The sequence below is a fragment of the Oncorhynchus clarkii genome, chromosome 4 (genome assembly GCF_045791955.1).
Source record: "Oncorhynchus clarkii lewisi isolate Uvic-CL-2024 chromosome 4, UVic_Ocla_1.0, whole genome shotgun sequence".
NCBI lineage: Eukaryota > Metazoa > Chordata > Actinopteri > Salmoniformes > Salmonidae > Oncorhynchus > Oncorhynchus clarkii.
Window position 1 is genome coordinate 7,174,585 of NC_092150.1, and position 18,759 is coordinate 7,193,343.

At 46.6% G+C, this 18,759-nt stretch overlaps 1 protein-coding gene across 2 annotated transcripts in view; it reads right to left on the minus strand.

Annotated features, from left to right (window-relative positions):
• Positions 1–1,425: 1,425 nt before the first annotated feature.
• Positions 1,426–18,759, minus strand: part of LOC139406353 (disintegrin and metalloproteinase domain-containing protein 10-like) — a 30,574-nt gene continuing 13,240 nt past the window's right edge. The window contains exons 6-16 of one of the 2 annotated variants that reach the window (XM_071148867.1): positions 15,881–16,027; positions 15,593–15,685; positions 15,156–15,339; positions 14,483–14,646; positions 13,954–14,137; positions 13,346–13,496; positions 12,565–12,748; positions 8,320–8,431; positions 5,877–6,097; positions 4,318–4,444; positions 1,426–4,058 (exon numbers count right to left, since the gene is read on the minus strand). In XM_071148867.1, coding sequence (XP_071004968.1) covers positions 3,832–4,058; positions 4,318–4,444; positions 5,877–6,097; positions 8,320–8,431; positions 12,565–12,748; positions 13,346–13,496; positions 13,954–14,137; positions 14,483–14,646; positions 15,156–15,339; positions 15,593–15,685; positions 15,881–16,027 — 1,794 coding nt within the window. In that variant the 3' untranslated portion in view covers positions 1,426–3,831. Of the gene's footprint in view, positions 4,059–4,317; positions 4,445–5,876; positions 6,098–8,319; positions 8,432–12,564; positions 12,749–13,345; positions 13,497–13,953; positions 14,138–14,482; positions 14,647–15,155; positions 15,340–15,592; positions 15,686–15,880; positions 16,031–18,759 lie in introns of both variants that reach the window. The other variant, XM_071148866.1, reaches the window with a different exon arrangement.

An 18,759-nucleotide genomic window follows, 5' to 3' on the forward strand; every position in this document is an offset into this window, starting at 1 on the left:
AAATGTTGATTTTTATTTTCAAATTAAAACTCTTAAATTCTCCAACTACTGTACAAGTTTACAGGGAAAAAAAAGTCTGGCTTAGTGTACTGTGAGTGTGCTAGCTGGTCAGATATTTTCTTATTAAAACGGCTTCCTTCTCTTCAGAAAAACTTCATGATCAATTTAGCGACCAGTCTCCCAGTTATTCAGCAATGTGAAATACAGGATTCAATGGAAGACAGACAAGTGTCTAAGTCCCCAACAGAGTCCATTACCCTTCTCACAATACCGAGCTGAACCGTGCCAAACCAAGTTATACTGCCCTGGCCTGGTTACACATTAAACCATAGCTGCTGGAACCATGCTGGAAATGACCCAGAACAGTATGGTTGGGGTCAGCATGATAGTGTTGAAAAGAACAGATTTGACCCAGAATAGTATGGTTGGGGTTAGCTTGGAAGATGTTTACGTGATCTAGGCTATGTTCCAAATAATGTTCCACATCAACTCAGCCTACCGTCTTTGTAGTATTAAAAGGGCAGGAGTAAACCTAGTACTACTGTCTCGTAGTCTCTATCTCCTCAAAAAACCTGACACTTCTATCCAAGGGAACCCCACATCTGTTTGTCTGGCCCACTCTTATGCAAAAAAAAAAAAAAAAAATCATAGTCAAATCACTGTTTGGCATGACAATTACCATAGGAGTTGGCCAGACAGCAGTAGTAGGTCTGGGACCAGGCTATGTGACGTCCATTCATCCATTCAAACTAGTGCATGGCTTTTAGAGACCTTCCTACTGGCTTTTCCTACATAGAAGGTAATGATTAAAAAAAAGAAGATGTGACTCATTCATAAAATGATATGACTCGTTCGCCCACAAGTACAAAGACATGTATGGCACACCAATGTGAATGTAAAAAGCCCACAGTCTTCACCCCTGTAAAGGACACAGTGGAGCAACACAACAGGGTTGTCTTCATTAGGGCACACGGCAGAAAACGGTGTTCAAAACATTTTGTAACGGGAAAAAAACGAAAATGAACGTTTCTTTTTTTTTTTGACAAATCCAGGTAGGCCCTTCCGTGTTGCAGTCCGTTTTCTTCCGTTTGATGCCTAATGAACCCAATCCAGGCCTCCACACACATTGTTGCAGGATGGAAGACCATTCAATCCAGATTCTAGCTCTATACATAGTGTTAGTGTTAGTTTGAAAGTGCCACCATCTTGGAATAACTCCTCCCCCTGCTGTCTGTACTACAGACCCAAACTAGTCAACACCAGCTATCATTGGCAAGTTATCGGTTGTGATCAATTACGTAACAGACAATTTAGTACAGACCTTTTGTCAAATCAACCGTAGTCATATTTAAAAATAAGAAAATAAAAATCATGACTCCATGCCCACATTGAAAATGAACAGTTTGATATCAATTGTACTCAATGTTTGTTTTTTTTGTTCATCCATTCTGGAATTGTTTTTGTATTTATTTTCCACACTCACATAAACCTAGCAATTTGATACTATTAATGCACTCCGTACTAAAGTAAGTGTATGTCCGAAATGGCACCCTAAACCCTATATAGTGCACTACTTTTGACCAGGGTGCATTGGGCTAAATAGTGAATAGGGTGCCATTTTGAATGCGTCCCATAAAATGTCTCTTAAAAAAAAAAAAAAAAACGTATCACTGACCTAATATAACAGGCAGAATCATCAGCTTTCCGTTAGTGGTTATTTGTTCTATTCTTCTGCATCAAAACATATCAAGAAAAAGAAGAAGTGTGTAAAAACTAAAAATGAAGTTCCCTTTCCTTTCTTTCCCCTGATTCTTCTATCCCGAATCATTACATCGTGACGTCATCAGAACAAGTCGTTACATCGTGATGTCATCAGAACAAGTCGTTACATCGTGATGTCATCGTGACGTGATCAGAACAAGTCGTTACATCGTGATGTCATCGTGACAAGTCTTTACATCATGATGTCATCAGAACAAGCCGTTACATCGTGATGTCATCGTGACGTGATCAGAACAAGTAGTTACATCGTGATGTCATCGTGACGTGATCAGAACAAGTCGTTACATCGTGATGTCATCGTGACGTGATCAGAACAAGTCGTTACATCATGATGTCATCAGAACAAGTCGTTACATCATGATGTCATCATGACGCGATCGGAACAAGTCATTAATCATGTCATCATGACGCAATCAGAACAAGTCGTTACCCGATGAAGAGATGAGGGAGATCTTGAAAGTCACAAAAGGTCAAAGGTGAGAAGTAGTGAGAAAATGGTGGTGACCTTTTTGTTCAATCCTTGGAACCTAGCATCTAGCAACCGGACCCTAAACACAACGCCATAGAGAATTCCATCCATGTGATTCCATCACTGCAGTAAAAGAAGAACTTGATTGGTGAAATGCTGTCCATTTACTATTCCAGATATCTTAATTTGTGTTACTGTCCTGAGAGTACAGTACTAACCCAAAAACACAGTAAAGAATCATTCGTACATTTACAGTAGAAGAAATAGTTTAGTTTTTTCACTTATGTTACACTGAAATCTGTACAATCACATGCAGAAGACAGTCAGTCTCTACATGGAGAAACCAAGAGAAGAGCTTCGTCTCTTTTCCCAGTTTTGTTTGAAACGTTGTGTTTTAGCAAATCTCCTCCGAGTGTTTTTCACGTCATTTCCTGGCTACTACGGCTGACAAAACATTTCAACCAACCAGGAGCCACGGATCACGTGGGTGTTCTCACTCAAAGAGGAGGTACTTTACAAATCGAAAGAAAAAACATGACCGAAGGTAGTAAAGCTACACGTGATGAAACCATTCCATTCCTCCACTCGTTGGCACTCCATTGAAAGAAAGAAAGATTTGGTGGGAAAAAGAGGCAGACCGAAGACCTACTGCATTGGAAATGGCCAATGGTCACTTCCACTCCACACAAAAAAAAAATGGTGGATGGTCACTTCCACTCCAAAAAACAAAACAAAATGGTGGATGGTCACTTCCACTCCAAAAAACAAAACAAAATGGTGGATGGTCACTTCCACTCCAAAAAACAAAATGGTGGATGGTCACTTCCACTCCACAAAACAAAACAAAATGGTGGATGGTCACTTCCACTCCACAAAACAAAACAGAATGGTGGATGGTCACTTCCACTCCACAAAACAAAATGGTGGTTGGTCACTTCCACTCCACAAAAAAAAAAAATGGTGGATGGTCAAACAAAATGACTGATGGTGGATTCCACTGCACATAGAGAGCCACAGAAAACAAGACTGAAGAGGTCAGCCGTGCTGCAGGCTCTAGTCAGTGGTGGTCGTTGGAGGGGGGGGGGGGGGGTCCGTTTATTCTCACTTTCTCAACTCTGTTTTGTTTGTAGATGGAGGGTATGAGGATGGTAAACAACCAGTTTAGGCTGTTCTTTGGAAGGACTGAAGCAAGTGCATTATCCTACTGTTAGGTGTAAACCGGTGGGATTCGAACCCAGGTCCTCCCACGTGGCAACCCAACACCTTAACCATTAGACCAAGAGGAAATCCAACAACAAAAAAACGTGTAAAAACTAAAGTGTGATTCCCTTTCCCTTGATTCCATCGATCCTAATCAAGAAAAAGCTAAGAAAATCCTGTTGATCTAAATGGTTAGGACGTCAGATTCCCACCCTGGAGACCCGGATTAAAATCCCACAAATCGGTTCAAATCCCAGTCCCACCAGTTACATAGATAGGCACGTGGAGGAGCCAAGGCAAGGAGCAGTCGATGGAAGGAGCAGCGGACCTAGCGGTCCCACCCCGAGCGGTCCCACCCCGAGCCCCAGTGTCTCAACAGCTCAGCGTCTCATCTGACCCATCTGGTAGTTTTCTCTAGGCTGGCCCTGGCTGCGGTGATGCCTCTGAGGCTGGGGTTGTGGCTGGCCCTGGCGTGAGTGCTGCTGCCGCTGGCCTCCGGAGACTGGGTGGTGCTGGCCGTGATCTCCACCTCCGTGGTGGGACTGGTGCACCTGGGCGTCTCGGGCGTCCCGTGCGTGCTGCTGGGCTCTCCTCCTCTTTAGCGTGCCTGGTGTCGAGGGGGAGAGACGGATTAGTTCACAACCTATCAACAGCTCGTCTGCTCCACTTCCCAAATCGTCTGAAGGTTTGTAACGCACCCCAACAAAACGACCACAGAGAGGAAAACAAGACTAAGTAAACAGTATGTCCATTGAGAAGACCGGCTCGTATCTCCAGTGGTTTGGGTGGGAGAGCTGGGTGTGACGACAGACACTCACCCGGTAGTGGTTTGGGTGGGAGAGCTGGGTGTGACGACAGACACTCACCTGGTAGTGGTTTGGGTGGAGGCAGTTTGGGATTGCTGGAAGGGGTGTGGACACTACAGATCTTAATGAAGCCAGCCATCAACATGATCAAAGCGATGCCCATCAACAACACTGCCCACCAGTGAGCCTGGAATTAGAAAATGGAAAACACAGATTACATTTAATGGTATATAGTGACATCTACTGCAGTGGTTCCAAACCTAAATTTTTTTTTAAAAAACGTGTCACACCTTGATGGGATAAACATTTCTGTGGCTCAAAAACTTTCCCAAATAATTTATTTTGGTTTTAAATTACCTCCAATCTCATCTTGATCCATATTGCAAAGTTCTTATTTTCTGTGACAAACACTGTCACACATAGAACCGTGTGACATTTCATGTATTGTCTGAGCCGGTGCTCCCAAGTCAACATGGCATGCACATTCCACAAGTCACATTTATAATTGAGTGTACATAAAATAAAATAAAGGGCCAGCTGTGCCACCAGAGACTCTGGGTTCGCGCCCAGGCTCTGTCGTAACCGGCCGCGACCGGGAGGTCCGTGGGGCGATGCACAATTGGCCTAGCGTCGTCCGGGTTAGGGAGGGGTTGGTCGGTAGGGATATCCTTGTCTCATCGCGCACCAGCGACTCCTGTGGCGGGCTGGGCGCAGTGTACGCTAGCCAAGGTTGCCAGGTGCACGGTGTTTCCTCCGACACATTGGTGCGGCTGGCTTCCGGGTTGGATGCGCGCTGTGTTAAGAAGCAGTGCGGCTGGTTGGGTTGTGTATCGGAGGACGCATGACTTTCAACCTTCGTCTCTCCCGAGCCCGTACGGGAGTTGTAGCGATGAGACAAGATAGTAGCTACTAAACAATTGGATACCACGAAATTGGGGAGAAAAACGGGGTAAAAAAAATTTGCATTTAAAAAAATAAAATATAATAAATAATATATATATATAAATAAAAACAAGATTAGGATAAGTTTCGTGGTTTACGTGAGAGTTCCCCAGGCACGCCATGGTCAACCTTTACATCGGTTGACCATAATACCCTTTTTTTCACACCAACCTGACCAGTACTGTGCTTGTGCTGATATCTCCTTTACTATACAATATGGTGTATACAGAACCAGGCCAGTGCAGTGAAAATGGTATGATATTAAAATACAATGTGAGTCAAGTCAGCAACGACACATAACCGATGTTCTCATAGAGCTCAGGGTTGAAGAGTCGGTCAGTAAGCTACGTACCACTATCCACTCTGCAATGTTCTCATAGAGCTCAGGGTTGAAGAGTCGGTCAGTAAGCTACGTACCACTATCCACTCTGCAATGTTCTCATAGAGCTCAGGGTTGAAGAGTCGGTCAGTAAGCTACGTACCACTATCCACTCTGCAATGTTCTCATAGAGCTCAGGGTTGAAGAGTCGGTCAGTAAGCTACGTACCACTATCCACTCTGCAATGTTCTCATAGAGCTCAGGGTTGAAGAGTCGGTCAGTAAGCTACGTACCACTATCCACTCTGCAATGTTCTCATAGAGCTCAGGGTTGAAGAGTCGGTCAGTAAGCTACGTACCACTATCCACTCTGCAATGTTCTCATAGAGCTCAGGGTTGAAGATGGCCTTCTTCAGTCTGGCCAGAGGGCCGTCCGCGTCCACCAGCCGACACCTCATGAACACGTCACAGTAGCCCTTGAAGTCGTTGCAGGGAGACCCCGCGGGCAGCGTGGTGACTTTCTTATTGAAGAACCGGGCCAGCTTCTCTGAACCCGTACTGCTGCAGGTGTTGGGGTTCACTGCAACGTGAGAGAATCACAGGAGTCAATAATAATGTCATATTTTATAACGCTATTCATTACAAAAATAATCTCGAAGAGCTTTAAACATTGTCTTACAATGTAGCGATCATACAAGCTGGCAAGTAAGATTGAACAATTCAAGAAAATGTTCCTGTTTTTTCCCCAGAAATACTTGATTGGACAATTCCCAAAATCACGAGGGAATCCTCCAACCGGGATTTCTGAAACACCCAGGAACATTTGGAAAGTATCTAGAACGTAGCTAAACCTGTAAAGGACATAATACAATTCCAATATAAGTCCTAAAACGACATGAACGTCAGGAGGGGACCGACCGTGAGGACGTGGTAACAGGAGGGGACCGACCGTGAGGACGTGGTAACAGGAGGGGACCGACCGTGAGGGCGTGGTAACAGGAGGGGACCGACCGTGAGGGCGTGGTAACAGGAGGGGACCGACCGTGAGGGCGTTGTAACAGGAGGGGACCGACCGCGAGGGCGTGGTAACAGGAGGGGACCGACCGCGAGGGCGTGGTGTCAGGAGGGGACCGACCGCGAGGGCGTGGTGTCAGGAGGGGACCGACCGCGAGGGCGTGGTGTCAGGAGGGGACCGACCGCGAGGGCGTGGTGTCAGGAGGGGACCGACCGCGAGGGCGTGGTGTCAGGAGGGGACCGACCGCGAGGGCGTGGTGTCAGGAGGGGACCGACCGCGAGGGCGTGGTGTCAGGAGGGGACCGACCGCGAGGGCGTGGTGTCAGGAGGGGACCGACCGCGAGGACGTGGTGTCAGGAGGGGAGCGACCGCGAGGACGTGGTGTCAGGAGGGGACCGACCGCGAGGACGTGGTGTCAGGAGGGGACCGACCGCGAGGACGTGGTGTCAGGAGGGGAGCGACCGCGAGGACGTGTTGTCAGGAGGGGAGCGACCGCGAGGACGTGGTGTCAGGAGGGGAGCGACCGCGAGGACGTGGTGTCAGGAGGGGAGCGACCGCGAGGACGTGGTGTCAGGAGGGGAGCGACCGCGAGGACGTGGTGTCAGGAGGGGAGCGACCGCGAGGACGTGGTGTCAGGAGGGGAGCGACCGCGAGGACGTGGTGTCAGGAGGGGAGCGACCGCGAGGACGTGGTGTCAGGAGGGGAGCGACCGCGAGGACGTGGTGTCAGGAGGGGAGCGACCGCGAGGACGTGGTGTCAGGAGGGGAGCGACCGCGAGGACGTGGTGTCAGGAGGGGAGCGACCGCGAGGACGTGGTGTCAGGAGGGGAGCGACCGCGAGGACGTGGTGTCAGGAGGGGAGCGACCGCGAGGACGTGGTGTCAGGAGGGGAGCGACCGCGAGGACGTGGTGTCAGGAGGGGAGCGACCGCGAGGACGTGGTGTCAGGAGGGGAGCGACCGCGAGGTATAGCCTTAGCCAAATACAATTAAACTCAGTTTCACAATTCCTGACATTTAATCCAAGTAAAAATTCTCTGTTTTAGGGAAGTTAGGATCACCACTTTATTTTAAGAATGTGCAGGATAATAGTACAGTCGTGGCCAAAACTTTTGAGAACGACACAAATATTAATTCACACAAAGTCTGCTGCCTCAGTGTCTTTAGATATTTTTGTCAGATGTTACTATGGAATACTGAAGTATAATTACAAATATTTCATAAGTGTCAAAGGCTTTTGTTGACAAATATATGAAGTTGATAGGACGTGGCGAGGACGTGGTGTCAGGAGGGGAGCGACCGCGAGGACGTGGTGTCAGGAGGGGAGCGACCGCGAGGACGTGGTGTCAGGAGGGGAGCGACCGCGAGGACGTGGTGTCAGGAGGGGAGCGACCGCGAGGACGTGGTGTCAGGAGGGGAGCGACCGCGAGGACGTGGTGTCAGGAGGGGAGCGACCGCGAGGACGTGGTGTCAGGAGGGGAGCGACCGCGAGGACGTGGTGTCAGGAGGGGAGCGACCGCGAGGACGTGGTGTCAGGAGGGGAGCGACCGCGAGGACGTGGTGTCAGGAGGGGAGCGACCGCGAGGACGTGGTGTCAGGAGGGGAGCGACCGCGAGGACGTGGTGTCAGGAGGGGAGCGACCGCGAGGACGTGGTGTCAGGAGGGGAGCGACCGCGAGGACGTGGTGTCAGGAGGGGAGCGACCGCGAGGACGTGGTGTCAGGAGGGGAGCGACCGCGAGGACGTGGTAACAGGAGGGGACCGACCGCGAGGACGTGGTAACAGGACTCACTTTTCTCACTACAGCAAACGTGGCACAGCTCGTCAGTCTCGTCCTTGCCCTCCACACTGGCACAGGTACAGACCTCCAGACCATACTTCTCACAGATGGAGCCAGAACAGCCCTGGAGGAGGAGCCAATAGAAGGGATGAGATATCATGTGACATTTTAGTCATTTATCCAGAGCGACTTACAGTTTAATGCATTTAGCTTAGCTAGGTGGGACAACCACATGTCACATTTATAGTAAGTACATTTTCTCTCTCAATAAAGTAGCTAATGTCGTGGAAATATTGAATCAAATATTTCCCAGATACCGGCGCTTGTGAATTCAAATAGACTTTATTACAGAGAGTAACAAAGCCGAGCAATTCCATGGAAGAACTGACTCTCCATTCTTAGTACTTGGCTTTTATACAGTTTCACCCTTACATAACATCATGAATCGTGTTGTCTTGCTTGGTTTCCGTTCCCTTATTGGCTCAGACATTGGGGCATAGATTCTATTGGTGGCGTGACATGCACACTCCTACTGCAGGTCTTATGGTGCCTATAACTGATTAGCTAATGTTCCCGTCCAAAGATCTTCACAAGTTCAGGCCGGCGTTATCTACGTTTGATTAAAACCATGTGCATGTCCAGTAGCCTTCACAAGATCAGATATAGCCTTAGCCAAATACAATTAAACTCAGTTTCACAATTCCTGACATTTAATCCAAGTAAAAATTCTCTGTTTTAGGGAAGTTAGGATCACCACTTTATTTTAAGAATGTGCAGGATAATAGTACAGTCGTGGCCAAAACTTTTGAGAACGACACAAATATTAATTCACACAAAGTCTGCTGCCTCAGTGTCTTTAGATATTTTTGTCAGATGTTACTATGGAATACTGAAGTATAATTACAAATATTTCATAAGTGTCAAAGGCTTTTGTTGACAAATATATGAAGTTGATGCAAAGAGTCAATATTTGCAGTGTTGAACCTTGTTTTTCAAGACCTCTGCAAGCCACCCTGGTATCATCATCATCATCATCAAATGTATTTATAAAGCCCTTTTTACATCAGCCGATGTCACAAAGTGCTGTACAGAAACAATCTGTTATGGAAAGAGCAGGTGTCCTAATGTTTTGTACACTCAGTATATGTTGTGTATACAAGCTCATTCCCACAGAAAACTGCAGAGGGAAGCAGCACCACCCATCAGACTCCATTGTGAGACGCCTCACAGAGGATATTCAACCATAATTGCAAATCCAAGATCTCAATATCTTGGCATGCTGTCAATTAACTTCTGGGCCACATCCTGAGTGATGGCAGCCCATTATTGCATAATCAATGCTTGGAGTTTGTCAGAATTTGTGGGTTTTTGTTTGTCCACCCGCCTCTTGAGGATTGACCACAAGTCTGGGGAGTTTCCTGGCCATGGACCCAAAATATTGATGTTTTGTTCCCCGAGCCACTTAGTTATCACCTTTGCCTTATGGCAAGGTGCTCCATCATGCTGAAAAGGCATTGTTCGTCACCAAACTGTTCCTGGATAGTTGGGAGAAGTTGCTCTCGGAAGATGTGTTGGTACCATTCTTTATTCATGGCTGTGTTCTTAGGCAAAATTGTGAGTGAGTCCACTCCCTTGGCTGAGAAGCAACCCCACACATGAATGGTCTCAGGATGCTTTACTGTTGGCATGACACAGGACTGATGGTAGCGCTCACCTCGTCTTCTCCGGACAAGCTTTTTTCCGGATGCCCCAAACAATAGGAAAGGGGATTCATCAGAATATCAGTCTGTCCCTGATGTTTTTCCTGGAGAGAAGTGGCTTCTTTGCTGCCATTCTTGGCACCAGGCCATCCTCCAAAAGTCTTCGCCTCACTGTGCGTGCAGATGCACTCACACCTGCCTGCTGCCATTCCTGAGCAAGCTCTGTACTGGTGGTGCCCAGATTCCGCAGCTGAATCAACTTTAGGAGACGGTCCTGGCGCTTGCTAGACTTTCTTAGGCGCCCTGAAGCCTTCTTCACAACAATTGAACCGCTCTCCTTGAAGTTTTTGATTATGCGATAAATAGTTGATTTAGGTGCAATCTTACTGGCAGCAATATCCTTGCCTGTGAAGCCCTTTTTGTGCAAAGCAATGATGACGGCACGTGTTCCCTTGCAGGTAACCATGGTTGACAGAGGAAGAACAATGATTCCAAGCACCATCCTCCTTTTGAAGCTTTCAGTCTATTATTCGAACTCAATCAGCATGACAGAGGGATCTCCAGCCTTGCCCTCGTCAACACTCACACCTGTGTTAACGAGAGAATCACTGACATGATGTCAGCTGGTCCTTTTGTGGCAGGGCTGAAATGCAGTGGAAATGTTTTTTTGGTGGATTCAGTTCATTTGCATGGCAAAGAGGGACTTTGCAATTCATTTGATCACTCTTCATAACATTCTGCAGTATATGCAAATTGCCATCATACAAACTGAGGCAGTAGACTGTGAAAATGTATATTTGTGTCATTCTCAAAACTTTTGGCCAAAACTGTAGAGAGAATGATTTATTTCAGCTTTTATTACTTTCATCACATTCCCAGTGGGTCAGAAGTTTACATACACTCAATTAGTATTTGGTAGCATTACCTTTAAATTGTTTAATTTGGGTCAAACGTTTCGGGTAGCCTTCCACAAGCTTCCCACAATAAGTTGGTTGAATTTTGGCCCATTCCTCCTTACAGAGCTGGTGTAACGGAGTCAGGTTTGTAGGCCTCCTTGCTCGCACACACATTTTCAGTTCTGCCCACAGATATTCTATAGGATTGAGGTCAGGGTTTTGTGATGGCTACTCCAATACCTTGACTTTGTTGTCCTTCAGTCATTTTGCCACAACTTTGGAAGTATGCTTGGGGTCATTGTCCATTTGGAATACCCATTTGCGACCAAGCTTTAACTTCCTGACTGATATCTTGAGATGTTTTTTCAATATATCCACATAATGTTCCTCCCTCATGATACCATCTATTTTGTGAAGTGCACCAGTCCCTCCCTGCAGCAAAGCACCCCCACAACATGATGCTGCGGATTGATTTGCACGTTTCGCACCAAAGTACGTACATCTCAAGGACACAGAGTCGCTTCTCCTTCCTGAGCGGTATGACGGCTTCGTGGTCCCATGGTGTTTATACTTGCGTACTATTGTTTGTACAGATGAACGTGGTACCTTCAGGCATTTGTAAATTACTCCCAAGGATGAACCAGACTTGTGGAGGTCTACAATTTTTTTCTGAGGTCTTGGCTGATTTCTTTTGATTTTTCCATGATGTCAAGAGGTATTTAGTTTGAAGGTAGGCCTTGAAATACATCCACAGGTACACCTCCAATTGAGTCAAATGATGTCAATTAGCCTATCAGAAGCTTCTTAAGCCATGACATAATTTTCTGGAATTTTCCAAGCTGTTAAAAGGCACATTCAACTTAGTGTATTGTATGTAAACTTCTGACCCACTGGAATTGTGATACAGTGAATTATAAGTGAAATTGTCTGTCTGTAAACAATTGTTGGAAAAATGACATGTGTCATGTACAAAGTATATGTCCTAACTGACTTACCAAAACTCTAGTTTGTTAACAAGAAATTTGTGGAGTGGTTGAAAAACAAGTTTTAATGACCACAAACTAAGTGTATGTAAACTTCTGACTTCAACTGTATGTAACTAAACACTACAGGTAGCCAGGTATGTAACTACACGCTACAGGTAGCCAGGTATTTAACTACACGCTACAGGTAGCCAGGTATTTAACTACACGCTACAGGTAGCCAGGTATTTAACTACACGCTACAGGTAGCCAGGTATTTAACTACACGCTACAGGTAGCCAGGTATTTAACTACACGCTACAGGTAACCAGGTATTTACTACACGCTACAGGTAGCCAGGTATTTAACTACACGCTACAGGTAGCCAGGTATTTAACTACACGCTACAGGTAGCCAGGTGTTTCACTACAGGTAGCCAGGTATTTAACTACACGCTACAGGTAGCCAGGTATTTAACTACACGCTACAGGTAGCCAGGTATTTCACTACAGGTAGCCAGGTATTTAACTACACGCTACAGGTAGCCAGGTATTTAACTACACGCTACAGGTAGCCAGGTATTTCACTACAGGTAGCCAGGTATTTAACTACACGCTACAGGTAGCCAGGTATTTAACTACACGCTACAGGTAGCCAGGTATTTAACTACACGCTACAGGTAGCCAGGTATCCACTCACCCCGTTGAGGCACACTTGAGTTTCTCCGTGGCAGGCGGTGAAGTTGGCCTTGGGTTCAGAGGTGGGGCACTGGGCCGTACCCCCGTTACACATGCCCTGATGAGCACACTCAGACTCCTCACGACACTTCTCATTCCGGCCCTTATAGTAGCACTCAGGAGTGCAGCACGGGCCCTGGCTGGGACTGGGGGAGGGAAAGACATAAGGCTTCAATTTGTATTATGGACAATACATCATTTGACAGAAAACAACAAAATTACAGAAATAAGCCTCCGCACACGTCAATTTTAGTAATTTAATTACAATGACATTTGTAAGAGACTAAGCGTCTTATTTCCTCAGTTTGAGTCCCTTATCTTCCTGGACGACAGCTACCCTGTCAGGTTAACTTCCTGGACGACAGCTACCCTGTCAGGTTAACTTCCTGGACGACAGCTACCCTGTCAGGTTAACTTCCTGGACGACAGCTACCCTGTCAGGTTAACTTCCTGGACGACAGCTACCCTGTCAGGTTAACTTCCTGGACGACAGCTACCCTGTCAGGTTAACTTCCTGGACCACAGCTACCCTGTCAGGTTAACTTCCTGGACCACAGCTACCCTGTCAGGTTAACTTCCTGGACGACAGCTACCCTGTCAGGTTAACTTCCTGGACCACAGCTACCCTGTCAGGTTAACTTCCTGGACCACAGCTACCCTGTCAGGTTAACTTCCTGGACCACAGCTACCCTGTCAGGTTAACTTCCTGGACCACAGCTACTCTGTCGGTTGGGCTATCTTACCTGCAGACTTTGTTGGGTTTTAATTTACACTTCCTGTTGTCAGGCTGGTCGGCGTCATAGCAACACTGGTCTCTGCACTGATCGCTGTATCCACAGTCACACTCCTCCCCTGGCTCCACTAACCCATTACCACAGATGGGCTGGCCTGACTCTGTAGGGGGAGGGGGGCAGAAAGACCACATACACATTACGAAATGACATTCATAATAACACATATGATCTTTAATGAAGTGTAGAATTTCAAAAACTTTCCCAAAATTCCAAGGCTTTCCAAAAATCCTGCTTGAAGAAATTTTACGGAATTCTACAACCAATCTTAATCTAACACAGCAGTGGAAACGTACCGACAAATTAGCTTCAAATGCCATAGAGAGCAGAGGAAACATACCGACAAACTAGCTTCAAATGCCATAGACAGCTGAGGAAACATACCGACAAACTAGCTTCAAATGCCATAGAGAGCAGAGGAAACATACCGACAAACTAGCTTCAAATGCCATAGAGAGCAGAGGAAACATACCGACAAATTAGCTTCAAATGCCATAGAGAGCAGAGGAAACATACCGACAAACTAGCTTCAAATGCCATAGACAGCTGAGGAAACATACCGACAAAGCAGCTTCCCCTCTTCTTCTCCAGGACCTGGCTGATGTTCCTGACGCTACAGACGGAGAACTTGTTGTTGTTGAGCTTGTCTCCTGATGTGGCCCGGGCGTACATGATGTAGTTCCCCTTCTCCTTCTTATCCTGGGTCTTCGACTCCCCTGGGGTGCACTCTGACCCCGAGTCATGCTGCGGTTACAAACAAAACACACACACACACACACAGTGAGTGAGAGAGAGAGAGGGGAGGCGGGGAGAGAGGGAGGGGAGAGAGAGAGGGGAGGGGGAGAGAGAGAGAGAGAGGGGGAGGGGAGAGAGACCGAGAGAGAGAGAGGGGGAAAGAGAGGGGGAGGGGAGAGAGTGTGAGTGAGTGAGTGAGTTAGTGAGAGGAGAGAGAGACACACAAAGAGAGAGCGAGAGAGACAGACAGACACAGAGAGAACGAGAGAGAGAGAGACAGACCATTGCAGGTCCGGATGAGGTTTTGCTGTATTCCATGCATTTACCATCAGCAGGCTAGATTATCTAACTCACCGGCGAGCCAAAGTTGTGTCCCACCTCGTGGGCAAAGGTGATGTGTGAGACCTTCGGAGGGACGTGGGAGGCGTAGTTCTGAACAGTGATGATGCCGGTATTCAGGGACTTCTTCTTCCCGTCAGAGTACAGCTTACTCTTCTCACAGATCCCTCCAGAACTCCCTGTGGACACACAGACAGACAGACAGGTATTAGTGAGGGTCAGTCCATCTCTCCAGAACTCCCTGTGGACAGACAGACAGTGAGGGTCAGTCCATCTCTCCAGAACTCCCCGTGGACACACAGACAGACAGACAGGTATTAGTGAGGGTCAGTCCATCTCTCCAGAACTCCCTGTGGACAGACAGACAGTGAGGGTCAGTCCATCTCTCCAGAACTCCCTGTGGACAGACAGACAGGTATTAGTGAGGGTCAGTCCATCTCTCCAGAACTCCCTGTGGACAGACAGACAGGTATTAGTGAGGGTCAGTCCATCTCTCCAGAACTCCCTGTGGACAGACACAGGTATGAGTGGGAGATGGTCCATCTCTCCAGAACTCCAGACAGGTTTTAGTGAAGGACGGTCCATCCCTTCAAGACCCATAATGCATCACAAATAGATCACAAATAGATTTGGAGCGCCATGGTCTTCGCAAATGAGCCAGACAGGACCAGTAATTGTGTGTCAGTACCTGCAGGAGCTCCAACCCAGGCCAGACCCAGCACACCATCATCAAAGTCCCTGTCAGTGAAGACGTAGGCCAGACAGTAGTCGTCGTGGTTCTGCTCAGAGTTCAGCTCCAGGAACTTCTCCACGCCGATGTTAGCGAAGCGGAACGGGTTGGACCGGTCCCGCTCATCTGTAGTAGTGTTGATCTGGAGCAGGAAGTGGTCACATGTTAGACATATAACAGGAAGTGGAAACAGGAAGTGACGTCACACCAGACAATAGAAAGTACAACAGGAAGTGGTGACTGGAAGTGGCATCATGACAGACAAACAGGATGCGGTAACAGGAAGTGACATCACTACAGAACAACCAGAAGTACAACAGGAAGTGGGAACCGGTGGTGACTGATTGATTGACTGACTGAACGTTTCCAGGTGAAACAACTGTCTAGGGTCTCACCCGTATCCTCTTGACCATAAAGCTGATGTTCCGGATACCCATGAAGTCTGTTCCCTGGTAGATGGCATCAATAGCCTTGATGTGACTAGAGATCTGGAACAACAACAACAACAACAAGAACAACAAGATGCATCAGAATTCACGTCATTATTCTGGAATGGAATCTTGACACACAGTTCTAAAAACATTGTTGACATGTTTCCCCATCCCCAAAGAACCCGGTATCACACAAACAATACACTTGGTGCTATTGAGGAATACTGTGTGCGTGTGTGTATCATCCAGTACCTGTGCGATGACGGCCTCCCTGGTCTTGTAGTACTTGAAGAAGAGGTGGTCTGTCTGGATGAAGAGTTGACAGGTGTTCTTCTCTATCTGAGCCGTCCTCCTCTTCCTCAGCAACACCGGGTCACTGGACGCCTCCTCTGCATGGAGCTTCTGGGAGGAGGAGGAGAGGAAGAGGGGTGGAGCGAGGGGAGGGGGCAGTATTAAAGCCTGTATTATTGTAGACTGTATTGTACCATCAGCTCCCCATGAGGATAAGAAATCCCTAATCTTCTAGTTTCATAGTATTATACATTCACTGATGAAATGTCGAGTCCAATATCTGACGCAAGATGTAGTATCCACTGAGCTAAAATATATTTACAGTGCCTTGCGAAAGTATTCGGCCCCCTTGAACTTTGCGACCTTTTGCCACATTTCAGGCTTCAAACATAAAGATATAAAACTGTATTTTTCTGTGAAGAATCACCAACAAGTGGGACACAATCATGAAGTGGAACGACATTTATTGGATATTTCAAACTTTTTTAACAAATCAAAAACTGAAAAATTGGGCGTGCAAAATTATTCAGCCCCTTTACTTTCAGTGCAGCAAACTCTCTCCAGAAGTTCAGTGAGGATCTCTGAATGATCCAATGTTGACCTAAATGACTAATGATGATAAATACAATCCACCTGTGTGTAATCAAGTCTCCGTATAAATGCACCTGCACTGTGATAGTCTCAGAGGTCCGTTAAAAGCGCAGAGAGCATCATGAAGAACAAGGAACACACCAGGCAGGTCCGAGATACTGTTGTGAAGAAGTTTAAAGCCGGATTTGGATACAAAAAGATTTCCCAAGCTTTAAACATCCCAAGGAGCACTGTGCAAGCGATAATATTGAAATGGAAGGAGTATCAGACCACTGCAAATCTACCAAGACCTGGCCGTCCCTCTAAACTTTCAGCTCATACAAGGAGAAGACTGATCAGAGATGCAGCCGAGAAGACTGATCAGAGATGCAGCCAAGAGGCCCATGATCACTCTGGATGAACTGCAGAGATCTACAGCTGAGGTGGGAGACTCTGTCCATAGGACAACAATCCTATTGTATCCTAATCCAAAGTATATTGCACAAATCTGGGCTTTATGGAAGAGTGGCAAGAAGAAAGCCATTTCTTAAAGATATCCATAAAAAGTGTCGTTTAAAGTTTGCCACAAGCCACCTGGGAGACACACCAAACATGTGGAAGAAGGTGCTCTGGTCAGATGAAACCAAAATTGAACTTTTTGGCAACAATGCAAAACGTTATGTTTGGCGTAAAAGCAACACAGCTCACCACACCATCCCCACTGTCAAACATGGTGGTGGCAGCATCATGGTTTGGGCCTGCTTTTCTTCAGCAGGGACAGGGAAGATGGTTAAAATTGATGGGAAGATGGATGGAGCCAAATACAGGACCATTCTGGAAGAAAACCTGATGGAGTCTGCAAAAGATCTGAGACTGGGACGGAGATTTGTCTTCCAACAAGACAATGATCCAAAACATAAAGCAAAATCTACAATGGAATGGTTCAAAAATAAACATATCCAGGTGTTAGAATGGCCAAGTCAAAGTCCAGACCTGAATCCAATCGAGAATCTGTGGAAAGAACTGAAAACTGCTGTTCACAAATGCTCTCCATCCAACCTCACTGAGCTCGAGCTGTTTTGCAAGGAGGAATGGGAAAAAATGTCAGTCTCTCGATGTGCAAAACTGATAGAGACATACCCCAAGCGACTTACAGCTACAATCGCAGCAAAAGGTGGCGCTACAAAGTATTAACTTAAGGGGGCTGAATAATTTTGCACGCCCAATTTTTCAGTTTTTGATTTGTTAAAAAAGTTTGAAATATCCAATAAATGTCATTCCACTTCATGATTGTGTCCCACTTGTTGTTGATTCTTCACAAAAAAATACAGTTTTATATCTTTATGTTTGAAGCCTGAAATGTGGCAAAAGGTCGCAAAGTTCAAGGGGGCCGAATACTTTCGCAAGGCACTGTACATGGAGTATCACCACACAGTTACATACAGAGTATACCAAACACTTTCCTAATATTGAGTTGCACCCCCCTCTTTTGCCCTCAGAACAGCCTCAATTCGTCGGGGCATGTACTCTACAAGGTGTTAAAAGCGTTCCGGGGGATGCTGACCCATTTTGACTCCAATACTTCACACAGTTGTGTCAAGTTGGCTGGATGTCCTTTGGGTGGGGGACCATTCTTGATACACAAAGGGGAAACTGTTGTGAAAAACCCAGCAACGTTGCAGTTCTTGACACACTCAAACCGGTGTGCCTGGTACTTACTACCATATCCTGTTCAAAGGCAAATAAATTATTTGTCTTGCCCATTCACCCTCTGAACAGCACACATACACAATTCATGTATCTCTCAGCTGGCTCTACGTAGAGCGTCCCCTGGGCGGCAGGTGAACTTGTGGTTAGATCATTGGACTAGTAACCGGAAGGTTGCAAGATCAAATCCCTGAGCTGACAAGGTAAAAAATCTGTCTTTCTGCCCCTGAACAAGGCAGTTAACCCACTGTTCCTAGGCTGTCATTGAAAATAAGAATTTGTTCTTAACTGACTTGACTAGTTAAATAAAAGGTCAAATTAAATGTCTCAGTTGTTTCAAGGCTTTAAAATCCTTCTTTAACCCGTCTCCTCCCGTTCATCTACAATGATTGAAGTGGATTTAACAGGCGACATCAAGCTTTCACCTGGTCAGTCTGTCAGAGAAAGAGCAGGTGTTCCTAATGTTTGGTACACTCAATGTATATACAGCAGTGCCATAGAGCCCTGGTCCAAAGTAGTGCCCTATATAGGGAATTATGGGTGCCATTTCAGACACCCCCCAG